A 26680-nucleotide genomic window follows, 5' to 3' on the forward strand; every position below is an offset into this window, starting at 1 on the left:
GTGGGGCAGGGTGCTTTCTGGAATAAGGGTGTTTTGACCGACAATCAGATTACAGTCTTGGCTTGGGCAGGTAAAAGGAGGACAGGAGAAAGAAGGAGAGAGATTCTATTTCCTAAGGCCTTAAGTGCCCCAACATTGCAACAAGGACTATGGGAGATAGGGGTCAGGAACCACGGACAAAAAACCAGTATATAGCATAACATCATAGCCACTGAAACTTTGTTTTTGTTTGTTTGAGACAGGGTCTTACTCTATCACCCAGGCTGGAGTGCAGTGGCACAATCACAGCTCACTGCAGCCTCTACCTCCCAGGCTCAAGAGATCCTCCCTACTCAGCTTCCTAAGTAGCTGGGACTACAGGCGTGCACCATCACACCTGCCCGATTTTTAAATTTTTTGTGGAGACGAGGTCTCCCTATGTTGCTTAGGCTGGTCTCCAACTCCTAGTCTCAAGTGACTCTCTCATCTCAGCCTACAAAAGTGCTGGGATTACTGACATGTGCCATTGTAGCCAGAGGCCCTAAAACATTTTTGATTAATACACTCGTGCACTGTGAGAGAAAATAAAATCACTCAAGACAAAGAAAGGATGGGGCCAGGAATTGAGAACAAATTCCAAGAAACCCCCACATTTAAGGACTAGGTAGAGACTCCCTGTATCTATCACTTATAGATGTTGCCTTATCTGTGTTGTCACAGATATCACTCATCTGTGTTGCCCAGGCTTGCCTCAAACTCCTGAGCTCGAGGATCCTCCTGCCTCAGCCTCCTAAGTAGCTGAGACTAGAGGTGTGTACCACTGTGCCTGGCAACTCAGTATGTATTTCTAAAAGATAAAGACTCTTTTAAGGCCGGGTGCAGTGGCTCATGCCTATAATCCCAGCACTTTGGGAGGCTGAGGCAGATAGATCCCTTGAGTCCAGGAGTTCAAGAAGAGTCAGAGCAACATGGGGAAACCCTGTTTCTACAAAAAAATACAAAAACTAGCTGGGCATGATGGTGTACACCTGTAGTCCCAGCTACTTGAGAGGCTGAGATGGGAGGATCACCTGAGCCCAGGGAGTTTAAGGCTGTAGTGAGATTGCACTACTGCACTCCAGCCTGGGTGACAGAGTGAGACCCTGTCTCAAAACAACATCAAAAGACTCATCTAAAAAGTTATAACCAAAATATAATTATCATATCTAAAACATTAATATTTACTTAGTCTCATGAGTTTACAAATTCTTGAATTGTATTATAATTTAATTCAGTTGGTTTGAGTCAGGATCCAAACAAGATCCACACATTGCAATTAGTTATGTTTCTTACATCCCCTTTAGTCTCTAAGTTAACCACCTCTTTTTTCCTTTAAATTTTTTTTTAAAGAAACTGAAGTATTTTTTTCCAGTAAAATTTCTTGTAGTCTAGATTTTTCTGATTATATCCCTGCCATGTTATTTAACATTCTCTATTACCTCTAATTGCTGTAGGCTGCTAGTTAAGTCTGGAGAGTTGAACAATTGATCATATTCACACTTGATTTTTTAAAATCAAGCCTTTATAGATAGTGTTTTGTACTTCTATTGTAACACTTTGGGAAGCACATGATTTCTGGAGGTCTTTCTTTTGTGAGATTAAGGCTGTTCAGTGGGCTCAAATATTATCTACAACAAAGTTCCTCATCTGCTTTTCACCTAATCGTTTCAGCAGCCATTGATGATCATCCACTTGATCAGAAGTTCATGACACCTTTAGTGTCTGAATAATTTTTTCTCAGTTCCCATAGGTCAATAGAAGTACCTAACATTTCTGTTTATTAAGTAGTTAGGGTCAAACAAATTAATATTAGGTTGGTACAAAAGTAATTATGGTTTTTGCTACTACTTTTAACATATGTATTTATGTCCTAATAACTTAGTAGAGACTTTAAAATATACACATAATTTGAAAGAATAATACTTTAATTTCATTCTTAAATAACCACATTCGCTTATTAATGGGATGTCTATACCTCTTGGGCACCTCATAATTTCTGAAACCTTGAAATCAGGTGGGACACCACTACCCTCATTTCCTGTTCTTAACTGGATTCTGCACAACACTTTCTTGAGACCATAGCAACCACTGAAAACCTGACTGCAAAGATAGGTTAGTCAAAAGAATGTAATTTGCTCTAATGTTGAAACTTTGAATTACCTCAAGCTGGTAGTTCACATGGCTTCTGACAGATGTCATCATTGTTTCCCCAAGTTTTAAATACCTACTGTGATGTCCCTGTGAGTTTTGTTATAGTGCCCTCACTGTTTGGGCACTGGAGGTCATTGGCCATTATTCTCCCGGACTAGAGCAAGGATTGGCAAACTTTTTCTGTAAACAGCCTAGTAGTAAATATTTAGGCCTAGTAGCCATGCGGTCTCTGTCATAACTATTCAATTCTGCCTTTATGGTGTGAATGCAACCAGTATAGACAATATGTAAACAAATGGAGTAACTGTTGCCGTGGTTTGAATGTGTGTTACCTCCAAAATTCATGGTGAAACTTAATCACCATCATTGCAATAAGTGGGGACTTTTTAGGAAGTGATGCTTATGAGAGCCATGCCCTCGTGAATGTAGGGCATTTATAAAAGGGCTTGAGAGAGTACGTTTGCTCTCTTTACTCTTCTTCCATGTGAGGACACAGTGTTCTTCCCCTCCAGAGAATGCAACAAGGTGCCATCTTGGAACTGGAAACTGAGCCTCACCAGACACTGATCCTGCTGGTGCCTTGATCTTGGACTCCAAGCCTCTAGAACTGTGAGAAATAAGTTTATGTTCTTTATAAATTACCCAGTCGCAGGTATTTTTGTTATAACAAGCACAAACGGGACAACACAACTGTATTCCAGTTTACTTACAGACACAGGTGTTGGGCTAGGTTTGTCCTGAGGACCTTGGTTTCCTGACCCCTGGCCTACAAAATAGAGAGGAATTTTTCATTTATTAGCTGGAATTCTTCTAAGGAGAAGAATTTGCCCTCAACAGTTTGGTTACCCCTAGATAAAGTGTGCTTAAGAAATGTAGTATAAACATTTGCTTCTTTCTTTTTTTTTTTTTTTTTGGATGGAGTCTCACTCTGTTGCCCAGGCTGGAGTGCAGTGGCACGATCTTAGCTCACTGCAACCACCACCTCCTGGGTTCAAGCGATTCTTCTGCCTCAGCCTCCTGAGTAGCTGGGACTACAGGCGCATGCCACCACACCCAGCTAATTTTTGTATTTTTAGTAGAGACGGGGTTTCACCGTATTGGCCAGGCTGGTCTCGAACTCCTGACCTCGTGATCCACCCGCCTAGGCCTCCCAAAGTGCTGGGATTACAGGCGTGAGCGACTGCACCTGGTCGCTTCTTTCTTTTTACTAGTTTTCAAAATTGGTTGATTCCCTAGCATCCAGCAAAGGGGACCAATAAGGTTTTTGGGTTTTCACTTTTTTTTCATCGTTAATGACGAAGTCATAAAATTTAAAAATATATTTGACATGTTTCAGTCATTTGAAGATATTTTCTTTAATTTGAAAAAATTTCAAACTTGTAAAAATGTTGCAAAGATAGCACAAAGAATTCCCATATACTTTCACCCAGAGTTACCAATTGTTAACATTTTGCCATATTTGTTTTATTATTCTCTCCCTTCTTCCCCGCTCCTGGCTTTCTCTCTCTCTCTCTCTCTCATATAGTTTTTCCTAAACCACTTGAGATTAAGTTGCAGACAATATGCCTCTGCCCTTAAATTCTTCAGTGTATATTTCCTAAAAACAAGGATGTTCACAGTACAGTTATTACAATTAGATCATTTTTTATTGACACAGTGCTCTTATTTAATCTATAAACCTTACTCAAATTTCACCAATTGTTCCAATAGTGTCCTTTATAGCATTCTTTTTTTCTCATCCAGCATCCAACCCAGGATTAATCATGCATTTAGTCTTCGTGTCTCTTTAGGTTCCTTTAATCTGAATTAATTCCTTAGCCTTTCTTTGTCTTTCATGACATTGACATTTTTGAAGAGTATAGGCTATTTAGTAGAATGTCCCTTAATTCGAATCTATCTCAAGTTTCCTCATGATGAGGTTCAAGTTAAACATTTCTGGCAGAAATAGCACATGAGTATTGTAGTGTCTTTCTTACTGCATTACATCTGGAGGCACAGGATGCATATTGATCATCACCGATAGCTAGTCTCCAAGTTCTTCAGTGAACTATGTCCCCAGTTTTCATGGCCTTATGTTGTTCCCTCTCCTTGAATCTGGACTGGCCCAGTGACTTTCTTTTAACTAATAGAATGTGGCAGAGGTGATTGTTTCTTCTTCTAGATGTGAAGAAGCCTTGCAGCTTCTGCCTTGTCTCTTGGAATTTTGTCCTTGCAATGTTTGCTTTGTTGGAATGCTCACTCTAGGGGTAAGCAACCAACATAAGAAGTCTGACTGAGACCACCAACTGTGAGGAAGCCCAAGCTAGCCACTTGGAGAGAGAGAGACACCTGGCCAGCACCCAGCTGTTCCAGGTATCCCAGTCACCAGATAGCTGAAGAAAGAAGCCATCTTGAATGTTAAACAAATTGATATTGAACGTTAAGATGAATCAAGTCCCAGCCAATATCTGAAGGTAACTGCATGAGAGATCCCAACTGAGCCCCCTCAATCAACAGAACCATGAAAGATAATAATAAATTGTTTTAAGCCACCAAGTTTTGGAGTAGTTTGTTATTCAGCAATAGATCACCAGAACAGTACTGTTAACTTTGGTCACTTGGTTAAGATAGTGTCTTCCAGGTTTCTCCATTGTACAGTTATTATTTTTTCCTTATAATTGATAACTAATTCATGGGAAGACACTATAAGACCTTATTAATGTCCTTTTTTCATCAAACTTTCAGCTGCTAGTTTTAGTAAGCCAGAATCAAATATTAGTATGATAGTTGCAAAGTGGTAACTAAAAAACTCCTCTATTAGTTCTACGTTTGTTAGCTAGCATTCTGCTGTAAGAAAGAGATTTGCTGGCCGGGAAATCTCTTTGCGCCCGGCCTAGCACACGTTCTTATCCTTTGCTGGTTCCCTCTTTTCTTTCCATTTTATTAATTTTGGTTTATCCTTCCATTAAAAATGAGCAAATATGTCTTTTTAGATATAAGCTAGCATACTGGACACACTACTCTGGCTTTTTTCCAATAATACATCCTGGCAATCACTCCATAGAAGTGTATAGAGATAATCCTCTTTTCTTTTAATGGCTGCAGAGTATTCCATTGGTAGATGTTTTGGCCTGCTATTGAGCAAGTTTTCAGTTGTTTTCAGTCTTTAGCTTTTGGTTCTGCAGTGAATAACTTTGTGTAAAATCCTTTTATATTTTTTGCCAGTGTATCTCTGAGATAAGTTCCAGAAGGAAGGTTGCTGGATCAAAGGGTACATGCATGTGTAATTTTGCTAGATCTTGTTAAATTCCCTTCCCTCAGGGATATGCCATGGTACATTCCCAAGAGCAATATATGAGTGCCTATTACTTTACAGCTTTCTAACAGAGTACATTATCAAACATTTGCCATTCTAATTGGTGAAAAATTGTTTCTCAGTGTAGTTTTCATTTGCATTGTTTTTAAAATGAAGTTGAGATTCTCTTCATTTATTTAAGGATTATTTGCTTTTCTTTTTCTGTGAACTTCTTTGTTTATATCTCTTGCCCATTTTTCTTGAGATTTGTTAATCTTTTTCTTTTTTACTTTTAGAAGCTCTCTCCATATTACAGATCTTAATCTTTTTACTGGATGTATGTTGAAAATATATTTCTCCAGCTTTTCATTTGTCTTTTCTTATACTTATCTTTTGCTATGAAGTTTTATTTTTTAACCTTAACTTAGTCACATTACGTAAAATTATTCCTTCAGGATTTTAAATCATAGGTAGAAAAGTTTTTGCAAGTACAGAAGAATTCATCAGTGTTTTCTTCTAGTTTTTGCATAGTATTATTGTTTTTATATTTGAATTTCTTATTCTGTATAATGTGAGAAACAGGTCAGATTTTGTCTTTTTCCATATGGCTATCTAGTTACATATAGAGTATTTTCATAAAGAAGTGGTCAACAGTGTCACTGACTGCTAAGAGGTCCCCTAGGTTAAGAACTGAAAACTGCCAATAGGGTTAGTAACAAGGAGGTCAATGTGACCTTGCCAGTAGCAGTTTCAAGAAAGCAGTGAGGCAGAAGTCAGATTGCAGTGGATTGAGGATTGAAAGGTGAGGAAGTAGAAGGAACAAGTGTAGATAACTCTTTGTGAGGTCCTAAATTGATAGTCTTTTTATTAGGCACTACATAAAAGTTTCAGAATTCCAAAAGACAGATTTCAGGCAAAGCTTTCCAATAAAACCCCTGTATCAGTCAGGGACCAATCAGGCAAATAGAAACCATTCTAAGTATTTAAAATAGAGGGAATTTAACCTTTGTGAGAATTGGAATGGTGCCTCATATGAGTAGATGCAGCTGTGCAGGTGCCTGGCTTGTTCATTAGAGAGTAGGCAGACAGAGTTCATGGACAGGGTCTGGTCACTGCTTCTCCTCCTAGGGTACTATGCTTTCCTAGTGACTCTTCACTAAATTCCATAGTTCACTGGTCAACCACTGTTCTGTGACAAAGGGCCAATAAGACCCCTTAGTCTAAGGAAGTATTGTCCAAGGTAACCTGACACAGTGTTTGACTTTTATCCTTCACTTACTTTAAGCTCTCATTAAACACACTTATAACAGAGTTTAGGTGCCACTGAATGTGTTATGTCATCTAGGAAGGCTGGTTGATTGCAAACAGGACCTCTCAGGAACACTAGTTAAGCTCAAACAAGACTGATTTGTAAACCAGAATTTCAATGTATGAATTCATAATAAGGAGCAAGTAAGGCTTGTATGTCTTATTTATGCCACCTCCTTTCCCAGTATCCAATCACTTGGGAAGTTGAGTGATTAGTCAAGAAGTTGCTAAGTAAGCATGGAATCAGAACAGGTGCTGATGAAATATCTTTATTCGTAATAGAGAACACTTCTCTAGTGGCCAGCCCCCAGATTTAGAGTCTTTTAAATTTGCACCAGTGTTTCCCAAGCTTCAGTCATTTGAATACCACCTTCATGATTTTACCATTCCTGCATTTCAATATACACATACTTAGTTTTCTTCCTTTCCTTCCCTACCTTCCCTTCTTTCTCTTCCCTCCTCTCCCTTCCCTCCCTTTCTTCCTCCTTTCTTTCCTTCTTTCCTTCCTTCTTTTCTTTCTTTCCTTCTTTCCTTCTCCTTCCTTCCTTTCTTCCTTCCCTTCCTTCTCTCCCTCTCTCTCTCTCTCCCTCTCCCTCTTTCCCTCTTTCCCTCCCTCTCTTCTCTTCTCTTCTTTCCTCGGAGTCTCCCGCTGTCGCCCAGGCTGGAGTGCAGTGGCGCAATCTCTGCTCATTGCAAGCTCCGCCTCCCAGGTTCACGCCATTCTCCTGCCTCGAGTAGCTGGGACTACAGGCGCCCGCCACCACGCCCGGCTAATATTTTGTATTTTTAGTTGAGACAGGGTTTCACCGTGTTAGCCAGGACGGTCTCCATATCCTGACCTCGTGATCCGCCCGCCTCGGCCTCCCAAAGTGCTGGGATTACAGGCGTGAGCCACCTTACCCGGCCCTTAGTTTTCTTAATTGAATAAGTTTTTGAAACAAAACATTTACTTTAGCTTCTTTCTAAGCAATTATATTTCTGAAATCATATTTGGTGTGCTAGTTTTCTAACACATATTGAGATAAATATAAACATTAAAATAACTACCAAAATGAAAATGTCCATGAACTGCTTAAACTCAGTGGTGTGTACACCACACCTTAGTAAATATTGCCCTAGCCATTACTGGAAAAATAAAATACGTAAGTTTCTCTGAATCCTGGTTGGTATGTTGAACACCTCTGTCTGTTGAATTTCTTTCTCAGGTGTGTACTAGCATCATGGTATCTTGTACCATCATTGTACCCACCCCCTCTATTTTGTGTTGATTTTACAGGGCTCTAACCTACAGTATTTTATTCTATTTTATTTTTTTGAGATGAGGTCTTGCTCTGTTGCCCAGGCTGGATTGCAGTGGTGCAATCTTGGCTCACTGCAACCTATGCCTGCCGGGTTCAAGTGATTCTCGTGCCTCAGCCTCCCGAGTAGCTGGGATTACAGATGCCTGCCAGCACGTCCAGCTAATTTTTGTACTTTTAGTAGAGGCAGGGTTTCATCATGTTGGCCAGGCTGGTCTCGACCTCCTGACCTCAAGTGATCCACCCACCTCAGCCTCCCAAAGTGCTGGGATTATAGGCGTAAGCCACCATGCCCGGCCTCCAACCTACAGTATTTCATATTTTATCTTTACTATTTGTGATTTTGTGCATAGTAAGAGATTCTCAAATATTTGTGTACCTAATATTCTTGAATATTTTCTAACTATTCTCAAATATTTATAGTACCTAAGAATGAACATATACTCTGCCATTTGAGGTGATTAATTTTGGCCTACTGGTGGATTAAAAGAACTTTTAACAGTGTCGACATGGCGCTAGACACAATCCACATCAATAAAAAATCATTATTTGAATAAGACGAAGATAATGCTGAAAAGATAAAAAGACTAAAATATCAGTTCTCTTTATTTGTATTAACTTTGAGAATTCAGTGTTTCAAAAGTGTGAAGGGTCTTAACTACAAACTTTGATTTAAAACTGAGACTTCTTTGAGGAAATTGTTTTGCTTTAATCAGTCCTTCTAAATATGGGATTTAGAGAATTTGGAGGAAACTGTGTACAATAAATTTTTTTCACCTAAGCTTTCTAGTTAATCATTTGACACAGCAGTCTTAAGATTTTAAATTCCAGTTGCCACTGCCATTCTTTCCACTAGAATGTTGCTTGAGATATGGGCCAATTTTACTTAGCACCTAGCCTGGTACCTGGTGTATAGTAGGTGCTCACTTAAGGCTTATTTTACAACTAAGTGAATTCCTACCTTTTCTCTATGTTACAGAACATCACTAACACCAAGTTAAGACCTATAAGAGGGAATCAGAAAATAGAATATTAGTTACACTTTCTTGGAACATACATGAAGGAGCAAATCTTTACAAAACTGTCTTTTTTCGCTATTCATGGTCAATATTTGAATTATATTATTTTTATGCACTGCTTATTTATCCTTTCCTCAATATTGAACTTCAGTTCTCATCAGAATTCACTTTTTCTTAACCAAGGATTCCTCTCACACATTATACATGCAGACTTTTTCATTAAGTCATTTTATTGCAATACCTGAAAGCAACAAGAATCTGTACTCTCTAAGTGAGTGAATAGCAGAGAATGTTTGCTAAGTGATTTTAAAAAATGTCTTCATTTTAGAAAATTTGCCCAAGTTTTCCATACTTGAAAAAAAAACCTAGTTGTCATTCTCTCTACATGATTTTATATCTTGCTTTTTCTGCTTAGTAAATGTTTTCCCATAGAATTAAAAATTTTGCAGGAACAATCTCTAATTTGAATTGAATTAAAATACCTCAGAGGACCTGAATACAAATTCAGAACCTTGAAGATTGGTTGCTGTCCTCCACCATGCCTTGAGGGTATGTGATGTGAAAATTTGGTTTAAAAATGGAAATTATTTAAAATGAATTATATCAAACTGTATTTTGGTTTGGCCTTTGTTAAATATAATCTTTTTTTTTTTTTGAGCTGAGTCTCGCGATCTCAGCTCACTGCAACCTCCACCTCCTGGGTTTGAACAAGCGATTCTCCTGCCTCAGCCTCCCAAGTGGTTGGGACTATGGGTGCGTGCCACCACGCCCGGCTAATTTTTTGTATTTTTAGTAGAGACGGGGTTTCACCCTGTTAGCCAGAATGGTCTTGATTTCCTGACCTCGTGATCCACTTGCCTCGGCCTCCCAAAGTGCTGGGATTACAGGCGTGAGCCACTGTGCCCAGCCTAAATATAATCTTTTAAGGTTGGTTGTGGTGGCTTATGGCTGTAATCCCAGCACTTTGGGAGGCTGAGGCAGGAGGCTCACTTGAGGCCAGGAATTGGAGACCAGCCTGGGCAACACAGGGAGACTTGGGAGGCTGAGGCAGGAGGCTCACTTGAGGCCAGGAATTGGAGACCAGCCTGGCCAACACAGGGAGACTCTTACTCTACAAAATTTTTTTAAAAAATTAGCTGGGCATGGTGGCTTGTGCCTGTAGTCCCAGCTATTCGGGAGGCTGAGATGGCAGGATCACTTGAGCACAGGAGGTTGAGGCTGCAGTAAGCTATGATCATTAGTGCACTCCCCTCTGGGTGACAGAGTGCGACCTTGTCTCAAAAATAAATAAATATATAAAAAATATATTCATTTTGATCACCTTGAGAATAGTCTGACAAAGTTTATTGCTAACTAGATAAATCCTGACATTCTTGGTGGTGATGGTTCTAGAGAGAAAAAGTATGAAGCAAGCCTGAGCCTATTAAGTGCTTTATCCTTTATGCACCAGTATCAAACTGTGTTGCTATTTATGTTCCTGAATGAGATAGGAATTTCTTCAAAGATTCAGAGAAGGGAAAATAACAGAAACGACAACAAAAATGAGAACTACAATTTTTTTTTTTTTTTTGAGACGGAGTCTCGGTCTGAGGCCCAGGCTGGAGTGCAGTCGCGCGATCTCGGCTCACTGTAAGCCCCGTATCCCGGGTTCACGCCATTCTCCTGCCTCAACCTCCGGAGTAGCTGGGACTACAGGCGCCCGCCACCACGCCCAGCTAATTTTTTGTATTTTTAGTAGAGACGAGGTTTCGCCCTGTTAGCCAGGATGGTCGCATCTCCTGACCTCGTGATCCGCCCGCCTCGGCCTCCTAAAGTGCTGGGATTACAGACAGACGTGAGCCACCGCGCCCGGCCTCTGAGAACTACACTTTTAAAACAGCCCATGGTCACGCTTTTTGAAGGGCTGGGGAAAATACTGAGGGATTTTACGTGCTTCGGGGTGGGGGGGTGGGGGCAGAACAAGAAAATCTGATTGAAGACAGCATGAAGTATCAAAATAACGCTTGGCCACTTTGGCTAGTGCCCGTAGGAATATAAACAAGTGGGCCACAAATCCAAGCCTTGATGAATGACCTATGCCAGCACCAATTTCCTCCCTCCTTCTGGATCAGAGCCTGTTTCCTTCCAAAGTGGTGGACCCCCCCAAATCTTACAGGCTTTTTTTTTTCCTCTGTCTCACTCTGTCGCCCAGGTGGAGATCAATGGCATGATCTCGGTTCATTGCAACCTCTGCCTCCCGGGTTCAAGCGATTCTCCTGCCTCAGCCTCCTGAGTAGCTGGGACTACAGGCGCCCGCCACCACACCCGGCTAATTTTTGTAATTTTAGCAGAGACGGGGTTTCACCATGTTGGCCAGGCTGGTCTCAAACTCCTAGCCTCATGTGATCCACCCGCCTCGGCCTCCCAAAGTGCTGGGATTACAGGCGTGAGCCACAATGCCCAGCCGAGTCTAACTTTCTTTACAATTTCCTGGGGTCCCAGCTGGACGGAGTCTCATCCCTGCCCCCCTTACTGGGAGGAAAAGGGAATGCACCTCCTCCATGGGCCTCAGCTGCACTTTGAGGCACCTGGAATCCCCGGATGTGGAGCGAGTCTCTGAAATGCAGAACCCGAGGGGCCAACCGCCCACGGACTGTGATGGGTAAAAGGGGAGAGAGCACTAAAGAGGCCGAGTAGGGAGGACATTATCCTTTTCCCCTTTTATTATTATTTTTTGTTAGAAAAAGGCAGGTGGACATCTTTAGCTTGCGAAGCTTGCGCAAGGAAAATCCAGAGCGTCTCCAGAATAAGGATCCCACCAGAGAACGTGGACACAAGTGGGCCCTCAGCCAGCCTTGTACCTGCAGGCCCAACAGGCCACTTGGCTAGGAGGCTAGAGCGTCGCCATAGTGGCCCGAACACTAGCGTTTAGGGAATGCGCAGGCTAGAAGTGGAGGCGGGACGCCAACTGGACGTCTGAGCGCTGATTGGCTGGTGGCCTAGTCACCAGCCAATCGTCAACAGACGCCATTTGTTGTTGGAGCCACGCACCTGACGCAGTGGGCGCCTTGCACGTGCAGCCGTTTAAGCCGCGTGGGCGCCTGCGAGGACTTGGGAGGGCAAGCAGCGGAGAGGTGAGTGGGCCACCTTTTTACGGGAACTGGCCTGAACTCGGCCATACGGGCTCCCCAGTAACCGGCCTTTGGTCAAAGTGTGGATGGAGTAGGCGGAGTTTTGAAGCAGTCCTTCGAAGCCTTTCTGCCTCGGGGTCTCAGAGTCCCACGGGTGCCCAGAGTCTGGGCTTGAGGCCTGCAGAGGAGGCGAAGGGGCCTTCTTCCTGGCCTCTACACTGCGTTTTCTCTGAACAGGCATGGTCCTAGTACCGTTCGTGTGCAAACCCTCCTTGATGAAGCTGGTTGTCCTTTGTCGGCAGGATTTGGGCGACCATACCCTTCTTCCCTTCCCAACTAAAATCCAAGGCCTCCCTCTTCACCCAATCGCCGCCACCCACCCCGCCAACTCCGGTACCCCTGTCCCCGCCCCCACGCACGCCAGAAACACCCCAAAGCAAACGTCCTGTCCACCTTGGACGTTAATCATGCGAAGGGAGAAATCTTAAGTAGTTTCTGAAAAAAGTTTCCTCTCCCTTAATATTCAGTAAGTCGTTTGGGGACCCTTTGAGGGAGAAGATAAAGTCTATGAACAGATTTTTGGGAAAAGCCTAAGTCTCGCTGGGGACATGACGATTGCTAGAATGACTAGGTAAGAGGTTCAACTAGTTTCTAAAGATAAGAAAGGATGGAGATAAATGCCACCTGTAGATAAGAAGAGACCTAATTCCTTCTTTGGAAAAAACTTTTGGGGTATCAGCACTTAGTTGGGTAGTTTCAAGGAGTGTATGTGAAACAATGAGTTTATACTTTTAAAGTTATGATTCTGATCTAATTGAGTCCAAATGTGCATTTTTTTTTTTTTTCTGAATAGAACTTGAAGCCACCATGGGAGATGAAGATTGGGAAGCAGAAATCAACCCTCATATGTCTTCCTATGTTCCCATATTTGAGAAGGTAATAACATTTAAAGTTTAGTTATTAAATGCTACGGATTTTATCAGAGTTGAAAATCACTGTGGTTAGAGTTCTAAATTATACAGTCTGTGTCAGTGTTTATCTCCATGTGATTGTTATTAACTGTTACATGGGGAATAAGAGGCAACCTAAGCCTCGTATAGGATACAATAGCTTGAGGCAATTTGATAATTAAAAGCTAAAATAGATGTAAAAATATTAATGACCTAATTTAAATCTCAATGATTTAGGACTTCTTCGGGTGAAAGCAAACTTGGACAAATGTGGTTGATATCAGTGAAAGACCCTTGTATGGAAAATTGAAAACAATAATTACGTTTTGGAAAATATTTTAAATTCTGAAAAATGATTTTGTGCAAGGAGGGTTCTCAGGATAAATGATACTAGGCTGATTGCGTTGGTGACGTCAGTTTGTATGAATCTTCAGATCTTTTTTCTTAATGGCATTTGGGGAGTTACATTGTAATTTAGGAGGGGACAGTGGGGTAAGTTTTTTGGGCTTCAGTTCTGACTTGGAAATTGGCTTTAAAAAGATTAATAGAAGGTACTTTAAAAGATAATAGATTATTTTTGCATGTGTTACTTACTTTATGGTGTCTCTACAAGTTGATTTTTTTTTTCCCCTTCAGAATTTCCAGTTTGAGTGTATGTCAGTTCTGACACTTTCTGATTTCAAGTTTTGCCTTAGTGGAAGTTCTTATTTTAGACAAAAATATAAAATATGCAATCTTTTGTCTTAGTTGAATTTGATCTATATGTGAAGTTTATATTAAAATACCCAAAATACTAATATAAATTTATCATGTTTCTTTTTTTGGAACTTTTTAAAAGAAATAACATGTTACCTTTTTTTTTAAAATTTTTTTAAATTTTTGTGGCGATGAAGTCTCACTATATTGCCCAGGCTGGTTTCCAACTCCTGAGTTCAGGCGACATTCTCCAAGTGTTGGGATTACAGGCGCAAGCCATTGCACCTGGACTGTGTTATCTTTTTATAGTTCTCTTCTCATCATAAAAATATTATAGCTTTTTTGGGAAAAGTGGAGAAAGTCACCTACAAATCTTGCCCAGCAGACAAGCACTCCTGTTAAATTTTTTAGTCAATTTTCTTCTGTTTTTTCCAAACATTTTTTGTTTGTTTTTGATACAGTGTCTTGCTCTGTCACCCAGGCTGGAGTGCAGTCGTGCAATCTGGGCTCACTGCAGCCTCTGCCTTCTGGGTTCAGGTGATTCTCCTGCCTCAGCCTCCCTCAGCGAGCCTACAGGCATGTGCCACCACGCCCAGCTAATTTTTGTATTTTTAGTAGAGATGGGGTTTCCCCATGTTGGCCAGGCTGATCTTGAACTCCTGATCTCAGGTGATTCACTCACCTGGGCCTTCCAAAGTGCTGGGATTACAGTTATGAGCCACCGTGCCCAGCCCAAACATGTTTTATATGGTTTTGATGATAGTATATAACAGTAATTTTTTTTTTTTTTTGAGATAGAGTCTCACTCTCTTGCCCAGGCTGGAGTGCAGTGGTACAGTCTCGGCTCACTGCAACCTCTGCCTCCTAGGTTCAAGCGATTTTCCTGCCTCAGGCTCCTAAGTAGCTGGGACTACACGTGTGTGCCACCACGCCCAGCTAATTTTTTTTTTTTTTTTGTATTTTTAGTAGACACAGGGTTTCACTATGTTGGCCAGGCTGGTCTCAAACTCCTGACCTCAGGTGATCCTCCCACTTTGGCCTCCCAAAGTGCTGGGATTACAGGCATGGGCCACCACACCCAGCCATATAACAGTAACTTTCGAATCCATCTTTCTTTATACTTCAGCACTAACTATTCCATATTACAACTTTTGTGGGAATTTCAGTGGCGTTAGCTTCTCACTCTGGTATTGTCATTAATGTTTACGTCTTATTTGTTTTAATTTGGTAATTTTTTTCAAAAATGGAATTACTTATTCAGAGGACATTTTTTATCGTTCTTTTTCCTCCTTGTTCTCAATAGATTTGTTATAATACAAAGTTTAATTCACAGATATATACTTTATTCCCCCTGGTCTTAATAGCCATCTGTCCAATTTCTTTTTTCTTAGTTTGAGATTTTTGTCTTCATGAAGTGTTTAAGCAGCACGCTGCACTATAGCATGTTGTGCATATTTATTGTATTGGGTTTCTGAAATTAATGATGACTGTCAAATCTTTCAAGTTTACCTTCTTGGGATCTTTATGCTATTCAATAACATAGTTTCTTCACATTGGGAATACTAAATTGAATATGTTGACCAGTCTACCTTATGATGCTTAATACATTTGTGTTGGGTGAATTTGTAGTGTATCTTTTCCATTTCTCTGCAAACTTAACACCTGGTGTTGTGCTGGTTGTGCCATTAGTTCTTTGGCTTCGAGTTGACTCTAAGGAACATGGTGCAATCAGGATCTTTATTTGCCTTCCTAGGTTGAATAAAAAGTGCAGAGATGGCCAGGTGTGGTGGGTCATGCCTGTAATCCCAGCACTTTGGGAGGCTGAGACAGCCAGATCACTTGAGGCCAGGAGTTCGAGACCAGCCTGGCCAACGTAGCAAAACCCCTTCTGTACTGAAAATACAAAAAATTAGCTGGGAGTGATGGCACGCACCAGTAGCCTCAGCTACTCGGGAGGCTGAGGCAGGAGAATTGCTTGAAATCGGGAGGTGGAGATTGCGGTGAGCCAAGACCGGGCAGCTGCACTCCAGCCTGGGCAATGGAGCAAGACTCTGTCTCAGAAAAAAAAAGTGCAGAAACTAGAGATGAATACATTACATTTTTATGTAGAACAAATCTAAAGTCTTTCATTCCGTTTCTTTTAAAGACACCATTTTGATTTGTTCTAACTGAATTTGGTTTTCAAGAAAAAGCTGGCCTTCTCTTTTATAGTGGCTTTATCTGTGATCATCCTTTTCTGAGTGCTTCTCAGGAGCTTTATTTGGAGACTTAATGTTGACATACGCTTATATAATTTTGAAATAATTTGTCATTCTTCTAGTATAACTGATAGAATTTTGGGTAGAACTTCTCAATTCTAAATTTTAAAGTGAGTGTACCACCTGGGAATAGAACAACGAAAGATGTGAAGTTAAGAAAGATTTGATAATCTGGCAATTATATAGTCCAGAAATCTCAACCATTGGGCATTTGCACATTGCCTGCAGGCTTATTGGGGTGAGTGTTAGAATGGATGGGTATGGTGAGTGTATTAGATAATTCCGTTGCTTACTTACTAGCTGTGAGGCTTCTTATTAACTGACCATGAAAGTAAGCCTGTATAGTGATCACTTCTGTCTGATCTATTTGCCATTTTTGTGGCACATTTCAGAAGGCAAAATCTCTTGTAGTTAAAGTGGAAACAGTAATTGAGTAATTAGACCATCCGCAATTATAATTTTATTAAGCAGCAATAGCAATGTTAGCAATAATTGTTGAGATAAGAAAATAAACATATATATGATATTCCAAAATTGAAAATAAGAATACAGGTGAAAAAAATGTGTTCATCAAAATGCAAAAGGATTATTTGTAGCTGCATATGAGAACACTTATGTGTTAAACATTTGAAATTTCTGAATTGGCGCATTTGGGTGGTTTGAGAGATAATAATGGTTTACAGCTAAGTATTTTAAGAGGTAAGCTAAAGACAAGACCTATGATTCATTCAACATATTTTTGAGTTCTAGTAGGTGCTGGAGAGATAGTGGTGAACATAAGGTTCTTGCTGTTACATTGTATTTTACTGGAAAAGACAGAATAAGTGCGTTTGAGAACCAAATAATTATAGTGAAAAGTACTATAAAAAATTAGAGAAATGTGTGTGTGAGACTGGTGCGGGGTGGATTTAGTTGGAGAGGGAAGGCTTCTCTCAGACAGTGACTCATGAGCCTGAGACTTAAAGGAGTCCCAGCAGGACATCATGTGCAAAGGTTCTCAAGGAACCTTTGAGAAGGAGGAGGGAACAAACTTGGGGTATTAGAGCAACAAGAAGAAGGCCAATGTGTTAGTTTTCTGTGGCTGCTATAACAAATTAACACAAACTGGGTAACTTAAAGCAACATAAATTTATTCTCATAGTTATGGAAGCCTGAAGTTAAAAATCAAGGTGTCAGCAGTGCTGCCCTCCCTCTGGAGGTTCTGGGACAGAATCTTTGCTTCTTCTAGCTTCTAGTGGCTATAGGCATTCCTCGGCTTGTGGCTGCATATCTCTTGGCTCTGTCTTCACATTGTGCCTCCTTTGTGGGTCTTTGTGTTATTTCGCTCTGCCTCTTTATTATAAGGACACTTGTGATGGCAATTAGGACCCATACCGATAATCCAGGGTAATCTCATCTCAAAATCTTTAACTTAATTTCGTCTGCTGTGACCCCTTTTCTCTCTCTTTTCTTTTCTTTTTTGAGACAGAGACTTGTTCTGTCACCTAGGCTGGAGTGCAGTGGCGCAATCTCGGCTGCCTGCAAGCTCCACCTCCTGGGTTCAAGCGATTCTCCTGCCTCAGTCTCCTGAGTAGCTGGGATTACAGGCACCCGCCACCATGCCTGGCTAATTTTTGTATTTTTAGTAGAGATGGGGTTACACCATGTTGGACAGGCTAGTCTTGAACTCCTGACCTCAGGTGATCTGGCTGCCTTGGCCTCCCAAAATTCTGGAATTACAGGCGTGAGCCACCGTGCCCAACCAGTTAAGCATTTTTATGATAAAATTCTGTTGGAAATTATTTTTGATGTATTTTTTCAAAATTCATCTTGGAATTTGTAAGTTGGATGTATGTGGGATATTAAGTTCCATAGCTTGAAGCTTAATAATAAGTTTTTCAATTCTTTAGTGTTAGAGTGTTTTATAACACTTGTAAAACCAGCCTTTTTTTTTTTTTTTTTTTTTTTTTGCCTCTGTTCACTCTATAGTACTTTGAGCCTTACAAAGAAGAAAAAAGTCTTCAGATTTTAAGTAGAAAATATTGGATAATTGTTCTTGTTTTAATGTCTGTGGTAGTAATAAGCTGGAACTTTTTTTTTTACTGTAGCAATTACCAAAACCCCAAGTCATTTCAAGTATGTTGTTATTTTTGTGCCCTTAATGATGAGTCAGAAAAATGTTTGGACGACTCTTGAGCTTTTTAAAAGTAGTTTTAAAAGTCAGTGTCTTTGAGAAAGAAATTTTAGCAAATAGATGTTACCTAAAGATGGCTACCTTGGTGCATTCTCTCTAGGTTTGGGACTTAGTTAAATGAACTTATTTGAAGGAACATTGTAACTATTGTAATATAGTTAGTTGATTAAGAGATCATCTGTAGATTTCCTTTCATTCTTAAATTATTAAATTCTGATTGTCATGTGCAAGAATTTCAGAGCTCTATTCTGAACTTTTGCCATAATTAAAGGAAATTTATGTGAGAAGAAATAAAGATGTGGATTAATGATGATAAGGACACCCTAAGTGAGAAAAAAATTACTCAAATTGTCGTTAATCTAGAGCTATCCGGAGAAGTGTTGGAAGGTTCCAAAATTAACTTGCATTCAGCTATTGATTTTATAATAAGTTGAATTTTCTAAATCTGGCAGTCATTCTACCACTGCTAATGTAATGCATGTGTGTTAATAGTAAATAATTTTCTTTAGCCCAAAGTAGGGAAAGTGAACAGTTAGTATTTGAGAGCAAAGACAGTCTTCAGCTACTGCTGTGGCAAATTTGATTAAAATTAACCATGAATATTCTGACGCTATAGCTGAGGATATATCTTTTCATTGTAGTTGTAGTGCAGTGGCAGGTTGCATATATAAATTGTTTCCAGTCCATAAGTGAATTTACTTTACAGTGAATCCTTTTTTTTTTTTTTTTTTTTGAGATGTTGTGAGACAGTGTTTTGCTCTTGTTGCCCAGGCTGGAGTGCAGTGGCACGATCTCGGCTCACCACAACCTCTGCCTCATGGGTTCAAGCGATTCTTCTGCCTCAGCCTCCTGAGTAGCTGGGATTACAGGCACCTGTCACCATGCCGGGCTAATTTTGTATTTTTAGTAGAGATAGGGTTTCTCCATGTTGGTCAGGCTGGTCTTGAACTGCTGACCTCAGGCGATCCGCCCACCTTGGCCTCCCAAAGTGCTGGAATTACAGGTGTGAGCCACTGAGCCCGGCCAGTGAATTCCTTTTTAAAACATGAGAGTACCATTAATTGGTTTCACTGTAAACGCAGTAGAGGTTTTAAAAATTTCTGTAGTGCTTTTCTAGAGCAAAGATTAGTGTTAAATCACGAATACTCTGTAATATTGATGAATATACTGTAATATATGGAACTTGGCACACAATAGTGTATATTGACCCGTGTTGATTTATTCGTGTATTACTTGTCAGATTTTATAATGATGTTTTATATTTTCTTTTCTATTTTTATTTTTTGAGACAGGGTCTTATTCTGTTACCCAGGCTGGAGTGAGTGGTGTGAACTCAGCTCACTTCAACTTCTGCTTCCCAGGCGCAAGTGAACCTCCCATCTCAGCCTCCCAAGTAGCTGGGACTACAGGCTCATGCCACCACACCTGGCTAACTTTTTGTATTTTTAGTAGAGCTAGGGTTTCGCCATGTTGCCCAGGCTGGTCTTGAACTCCTGCGATCAAGTGATCCTCCTGCCTCAGCCTCCCACAGTGCTGGGATTACGTGCGAGAGCCACCACACGCAGCCTCATTGTACTTTTCAGGAATATGGGTGACTTAAATGACTAAACTTTTATTTTAAGTCAGGTGTCAGCAAATCCTTTCTATAAAGGGCCAGATAATAAATAATTTAGACTTTATAGGCCTTACCTGTCTGTCACAACTTTGCTGTTGTAGTGCTCATATCAAACTGTTTACAGAATCAGGTGGCCCACCAGATTTGGCCGGTGGCTGTAGTTTTCTGACCACTGTTCTGGTGATATATATTAGTATTATATATACAATGTTAAAGTGAAGATGTCTTGGAATAATTAGTAAAGGAACATCCAGTGATTTAGAAAACCTTACAGTCTGTCATTATTTTGTTCTGAACAAAGCTCAATTATTATAATTTTCTGGTATTTGTGAAATAAATGACACATTTGTATTCAAAGTAGGAAACTAATCTTTTCTTTCTTCTTTCTCACAGGATAGGTATTCTTCTGGAGAAAATGGAGACAATTTTAACAGGGCTCCAGCTTCATCATCAGGTATGTGTTATGGGAAAAAGGTAAAACCCTTTTTAGTTTAAGGGTTTCATCTAGTGAATGAAGAGCCGCAGACTAGTAGATATCTTGTAGAGGGTGTTTTAAAAAATTTCTTAGTGAAAGTTCCTTCTGATTTGGATATTGTGGAATGGGGGTACTTCTAGTTAGAGGAATTGAGAGAGGGGAAAGTATAGACTCTATTATTTGATTTAATGGATTACTAGAAAACATTTGCCCAACTTGGAAGTTGCACATTCGGCTTCCAGGCTGCTAGGGCATCATCATCAGGGTTCCTGACATAAGGGAGTAGAATATAGGACTGTAAGGTTGTCGAAGCAGGTTACAATGGTGATGACCTGTCAGGATAATAACTGTTTAAGCCAAATCTGCTATACCATCAGGATATCTTGAGTTTCTTTGGGATCAGAAAACTAATTTGGGAAAGGTCTTAGAAGAACAATAGAAACGTGTCAAGGTAAAGGAACCCATATCCTTCCTGATGCGCCCTCCTCCCAACCCCACTCTGAACTTGTTTTCACTTTGGTTGCCCCTCCCACCATCATTTTTCCCCTTGGGTTGTCCAACTCTATTTTACAGAGTGGATGTAGATGGGAAGATGGGTGGAAGTGGTAGGACTAGGCTGGGAAATTGAACTCATGGCAGTAGTTTTTCACATTGTTGAAGTCCAAAGCAGGATGAAATGCAACTGTTACTATAATAAAATAATTTTGACCAGACTCAGTGGCTCATGCCTGTAATCCCAGCACTTTGGGAAGCCGAAGTAGGAAGACCATTTGAGACCAGGAGATCAAATGATCATTTGAGGTCATTTGAGACCAGCTTGGGCAACATAGTTGGAGTCTATATCTACAGAAAATTTAGGCTGGGTATGGTGGCTCATGCTTGTAATCCCAGCACTCTGGGAGGCTGAGGCAGGTGAATCACAAGGTCAAGAGATTGAGACCATCCTGGCCAACATGGTGAAACCCTGTCTCTACTAAAAATACAAAAATCAGCTGGGTGTGGTGCTGCATGCCTGCAGTCCCAGCCACTCGGAAGGCTGAGGCAGGAGAATCGCTTGAACCCGGGAGGCGGAGGTTGCAGTGAGTCGAGATTGCGCCACTGTACTCCAGCCTGGAGATGGAGTGAGACTCCATCTCAAAAAAAAAAAAAAAAATTAAAAATTAGCTGATCATGGTGGCCTGTGCCTGTAGTCCTAACTACTTGGCAGGTTGAGGATTGCTTGAGCCCAGGAGTTCAAGGCTACAGTGAACTATGATCATGCCACTACGCTCTTGCCTGGGCAATGGAGCAAAACCCTGTCTCTAAAAACAAAAACATTAAAAAACTATGATGAAGTATACATAAGATTTACCATTTTAATGTGTACAGTTAGCAGCATTCGGTACAGTCTCATTATTCTGTAACCATCATCCTCCATCTACGCCCAGAACTTTCTTGTCTTCCCAAACTGGAACTCTGTACTCATTGAAAAAATAACTCCCCATTTCCTCCTCTCCCTGATCCTGGCAACCACCATCTACTTCCGGTGAATTTGAGTTACTATGACTTTACTATGAGTCTCTAAATCGAGTTACTACTACTTTTAAGGCTGACTAGCGTAAGGAAGAGGGCCTGGTGGCATCAGGTAGTAGTTTTATCATTTCTGTTACCAAAAATTAGTAGATGAGGTAAAACATTTTATGATCAAGGGAGCTGCATGCTCACTGAAACCTGGCCTATGGTGGAAAACACCCATGGTGAGGTAGTTTCCAAAATGTGAGGATAGTTTGAGAGTCAGTTTATCAGGTTAAAGCAAATCTAATTCTCATGAGGATCTTAAGTTCAGGGTAAATATCTTGACAAAAGTTAAGTTTAAAAGAGATGCCTTTGCTATTTTCAAAATATGTTTATCTTTTATAAACATTTAAACGCAGTGGTTTCATACAGAAATATTCAGATTCTGAGAAGTTCTTGGAATCCTGCCTGCTGAAACCCCAGCAAAGGGCTAATTTTGCTTCTACTATATAAACTCTGTGTGTACTTAGAATATTCCAGAAAGACAAATGGATAAATGTAATAGATACCTCTTAACATGTCTATTTGCATAGATTGCTGTGTAATCAGGAGAAACCTGGTTTTTTGAGGTATGAACAGAAGCCAATATTTGTAAAGGAATGAAAGTTTAGATCTATAATATATTAACTCATAACACTGTTTTGTACTGGAATTTTCAAGAAACTAGACTGAAATAACCACCAACTAAAAGCTGAGGTTTTTTTTAGCATTAGACCTATGAATGTTTAGGTTAATGAAATGAAATCATTAATGAAAATCACTAATGAAAAATATTGATTGCCTGCTTACCTTCTTCTAGATAACAAGTCCTTTTTGTAGTTCTTCATAATTTTTTATTTTTTATGAAAATTTTGTTATTAGAGAAATACAAACCAGGCCAGTGAATGTAAGCCAAGCCAATACCTAAATATGCTTATTGCTTTTAAAAAAAAAAAGGAAAAAGGGAGAAATAAAATCTGAAATCTTAGCCTCTAAATTTAGCCACCATTGATGTCTATTGACTCTGATTTTTTAGATTCCTGTGTATATTCACACATACATGATCGTATGCCACTGGCATAATATATTAATACATATGTTCATTTTTTATAAATACCTTTCTTGTTTTTCCTTTGCTTACCCATGCTTACCTTCCATACCCTTTTCATGCTCTTAAAATTGTATTTAGACATGTGTCTTTTCATTCTGTATTTTATAGAAATGGAATCCTGTTATATCACGTCTTGCTTTTATTTAATAGTCATGGAAACCCTTCTAAACAACTGGTATTATCTGATTATTTCCAAAATTAAGTGAAAACAATTTCACATTACTTGGCTTTAAAATGTCAATAGGAGCCAGGTGTAGTGGCTTATGCCTGTAATCCCTTTGCTTTGGGAGGCTGAGGTGGGAGAATTGCCTGAAGCCGGGAGTTCAGGACCGGCCTGGGAAACAAAGTGAGACACTGTACAAAAAATTTTTAAAAATTAGCTGGGCGTGGTGATGTGCACCTGTAATCCCAGCTACTCAAGAGGCTGAGGTAAGAGGATTGCTTGAGCCTAGAATTTTGAGGTTACAGTGAGCATTGATCACACTACTGCACTCCAGCCGGGCTGATGGAGTGAAACCCTGTCTCTTAAAAAAAAATTCTGCTGAACCTTGCCTGCCTTGTATTTGAGGGTGGATCATTAAAATGCTGATTAGAAAGTCAACTCTGTGCAGGGACGCACTGATGGGCTCTACCGTCAAGTGATTGGGCCAGGGCCAGGCTGTTTTGTTTGGGAGAGCAGGATCCCCTAGTCTCTGAGATTTAAGTTTTTGTAACTGTATATGCTAGTTCCAGCCTTCCTTTCCTCCCTCTCTGTCTTCACTATATTGTACAGCTCCTATGTTGCTTTTGCTGATTTCTTTATTACTCATGTTTGATTTGAAACAAGCTGTTTGTGGGAGGAAGTTTTAGGGATTTCTTGCCCTCCCCTTCCCCAAAGGAGGAATTCTTTTGTATGTGGGTTTGTTTTTTTTTCAGAAAACTTTTTGCAAGTTGTTTTCTTTGCAATGCTAACTTTTAAAAGGCCACTAAAGTTAACTGGATTACAAACTGAGCAGAAATTGCTTTACAAAAGGAGGGAAATACCAAAATGTCAGTTTCTGTAGAGAATCCACAGTTCAGTTTTATTCAGAGCAAAAAAAAAAAAAAAAAAAAAAAACTTTTAATCACACTAGAAGAAACTCAGCAATAGGTTTGGAATCTGTACTCAAACTACACATGCAATGACAGTATTCTGCTAATGCAGTCGATTTGCTGTTGTATTTGTCTACTTTTTTATATTAATAATTATAAACTCTAAAGCAGTGCAACTAGTATTTGGAACAATCTTTACAGTGTCAGGCACATTTCGCTTTTTTTCACACCATTGGTTCTGTGTACGTGGGCTTCCTCCCCTTCAGTAAAGTCGTTTTGATATTGAAGGTCTTGGGAATGTCCGCAGGTGTTTTCTCCTTGATCTTATTGGCAGCAGTCTTGCATGTAACAAACCTTTGATAATAGCTTGCAGCTAGAATAAGTTCAAAGAGAGTTCCTTGGTGAATTTTCAGGAATTCTTGGTCCCAAACAGGATTTTTATCTGTTCATTTTTCTTCTCATTATTCTCAGGAGGAGGAGGAGGGTCATCTTTATAGGGGGTGCACCACTGAATGACCTTTTAAAATACTGCTTCATTATTTGGTAGAGGACTGGGTCATCATATCCTTCAATCATTCATTCCCAAATCTTCCAGCGTGATCTTGATAGTATAGATTGTTTGGTAATTTCTACATTAACCTCAAATATTTCTTCATTGGAACTCCACAACTAATTGAAGGCAGGCTAGAGGCTGACTTGAGCCGGGCAGCATCAGCACAGAAGGGAAGGGGAGAGAACATGGCTGCTCTGTGTATGTTTTTAAATGTGTGTTTTCTGAGCATATTTTGGTGTGTATTTTTAACTTAGAATTTTTTTTTTACTTTTCCCCCTCGTCACTGTTTAAGATATATTCCTAATTGATAATTGATTTCCTTACTTCTAATGACTGCATGGTATTTCATATACTTTTATCACCAAGTTTTATCTACTCCCATTCTCCCTCCATGATAGGCACTGAGATTACCTCCTGTTCCCCTCTGTTACCATAGGATGGGCATTCTTGTATATGTTCATTTATGGGCCAGAGTGAGAATTACTTTGGATAGTGGACTTGAGTAGATTTACAGGGTTATGGAAAGGGGTAATGTACTTAATTTGTCTAAATATTTCAAAAATTGCTCTCCAGAATAGCTATACCAGTTTATACTCCCATCATTAGGATGTGAGGGTTCTCGTTCCTATATTCCCACCAACATTTGACATTTTTAATTTTAATTAATTTTAGCCAGTCTATTTGGGTATAAAGTAAAATCTTTTTTGTTGTTTTTGTTTTTTGAGACAGGGCCTTGCTCCGTTGTCCAGGCTGGAGTGCAGTGCTGCAATCATAGCTCACTGCAGCTTCAATCTCCATTTTTATGTATTTCAAATCCATTTTTATGTATTTTTTATTTACATAGGTTTTTGGGGAACAGGTGGTGTTTGCTTACATGAGTAAGTTCTTTAGTGGTGATTTGTGAGATTTTGGTGAACCCATTACCTGAGTAGTATACACTGTACCCAATTTGTAGTCTTTTATCCCACTCCTTTCCCCAAGTCCCCAAAGTCCATTGTATCATTCTTATGCCTTTGCATCCTCATAGCTTAGCTCCTGCTTATCAGTGAGAATATCTGCTATTTGGTTTTCCATTCCTGAGGTACTTCACTAAGAATAATGGTCTCCAATTCCATCCAGGTTGCTGCAGATGCCATTATTTCATTTCTTTTTGTGGCTGAATATTATTCCATGGTGTATATATATACACCACTCATTGATTGATGGACATTTGAGCTGGTTCCACATTTTTGAAATTGCCAATTGTGCTGCTATAAACATGCGTTTGCAAGTATCTTTTCGTATAATGACTTCTTTTCCAACTAGTGAGAGAGGTGTAGGATTCCCAAGAATAATTGTTACCCTGTGACTTTATTGTAGAATCTTTATTGGAGACCTTTTCATGAAAAAAATCTACTGTATTAAAGTCTTATGTAAACCATAAAGCTTAATGTTTTGAACCACCACTAATTTTAAGAACATTGCCCACCGGGCGTGGTGGCTCACGCCTGTAATCCCAGCACTATGGGAGGCTGAGGTGGGTGGATTACTTAAGGCCAGGAGTTCGAGACCAGCTTGGCCAATGTGGTGAAACCCTGTCTCTACAAAAAAATACAAAAATTAGCTGGATATTGTGGTACATGCCTCTAGTCCCAGCTACTCAGGAGGCTGAGGCAGGAGAATTGCTTGAACCTGGGGGGCAGAGGTCGTAGTGAGCAGAAATCGTACCACTGCTCTCCAACCTGGGTGACAGAGCAAGACTCTATCTCAAACAAGACAAAAATATTCTCATGCACATTTGGGTTGTTTCCTTTTTTGCTGTTATGAACAAACTCTCATCATTCCTTAGTTTGCTAAGTATATGTTAAGTCATGAAAGGTGTTAAATTATGTAATATACTTTATCTGGAGAGATTAGTTTTTTTTTATTAATGTTGTATGTTACCTTTTTTTAGATATGGTAGTGTTAAATACCCTTGCATACTGGGATAAACTCAATTAGTCATAATATATTTTATCCATTCAATTTACTGTTGGGTTTGGTTTGCTAATATTTGTTTTTGAGATTTTGTATCTGTGAGTAAGAAGT

General features: G+C 39.9%; 1 protein-coding gene across 15 annotated transcripts in view; it reads left to right on the plus strand.

The window, feature by feature from the left end:
- The first annotated feature begins 4601 nt into the window (after positions 1–4601).
- DDX4 (DEAD-box helicase 4) overlaps positions 4602–26680 on the plus strand; it is an 85956-nt gene continuing 63877 nt past the window's right edge. For 3 of the 15 annotated variants that reach the window (XM_054487967.1, XM_054487975.1, XM_054487979.1), the window contains exons 1-4: positions 12075–12181; positions 12706–12809; positions 13032–13114; positions 20264–20324. In XM_054487967.1, the coding sequence (XP_054343942.1) occupies positions 13046–13114; positions 20264–20324 (130 nt within the window). In that variant the 5' untranslated portion in view covers positions 12075–12181; positions 12706–12809; positions 13032–13045. Of the gene's footprint in view, positions 4623–11691; positions 12416–12705; positions 12810–13031; positions 13115–20263; positions 20325–26680 lie in introns of those variants that run through there. The other 12 variants (XM_054487973.1, XM_054487980.1, XM_054487981.1 and 9 more) reach the window with 9 other exon arrangements.

This window comes from Pongo pygmaeus, chromosome 4, assembly GCF_028885625.2.
Source record: "Pongo pygmaeus isolate AG05252 chromosome 4, NHGRI_mPonPyg2-v2.0_pri, whole genome shotgun sequence".
In the NCBI taxonomy this organism is placed as follows: domain Eukaryota; kingdom Metazoa; phylum Chordata; class Mammalia; order Primates; family Hominidae; genus Pongo; species Pongo pygmaeus.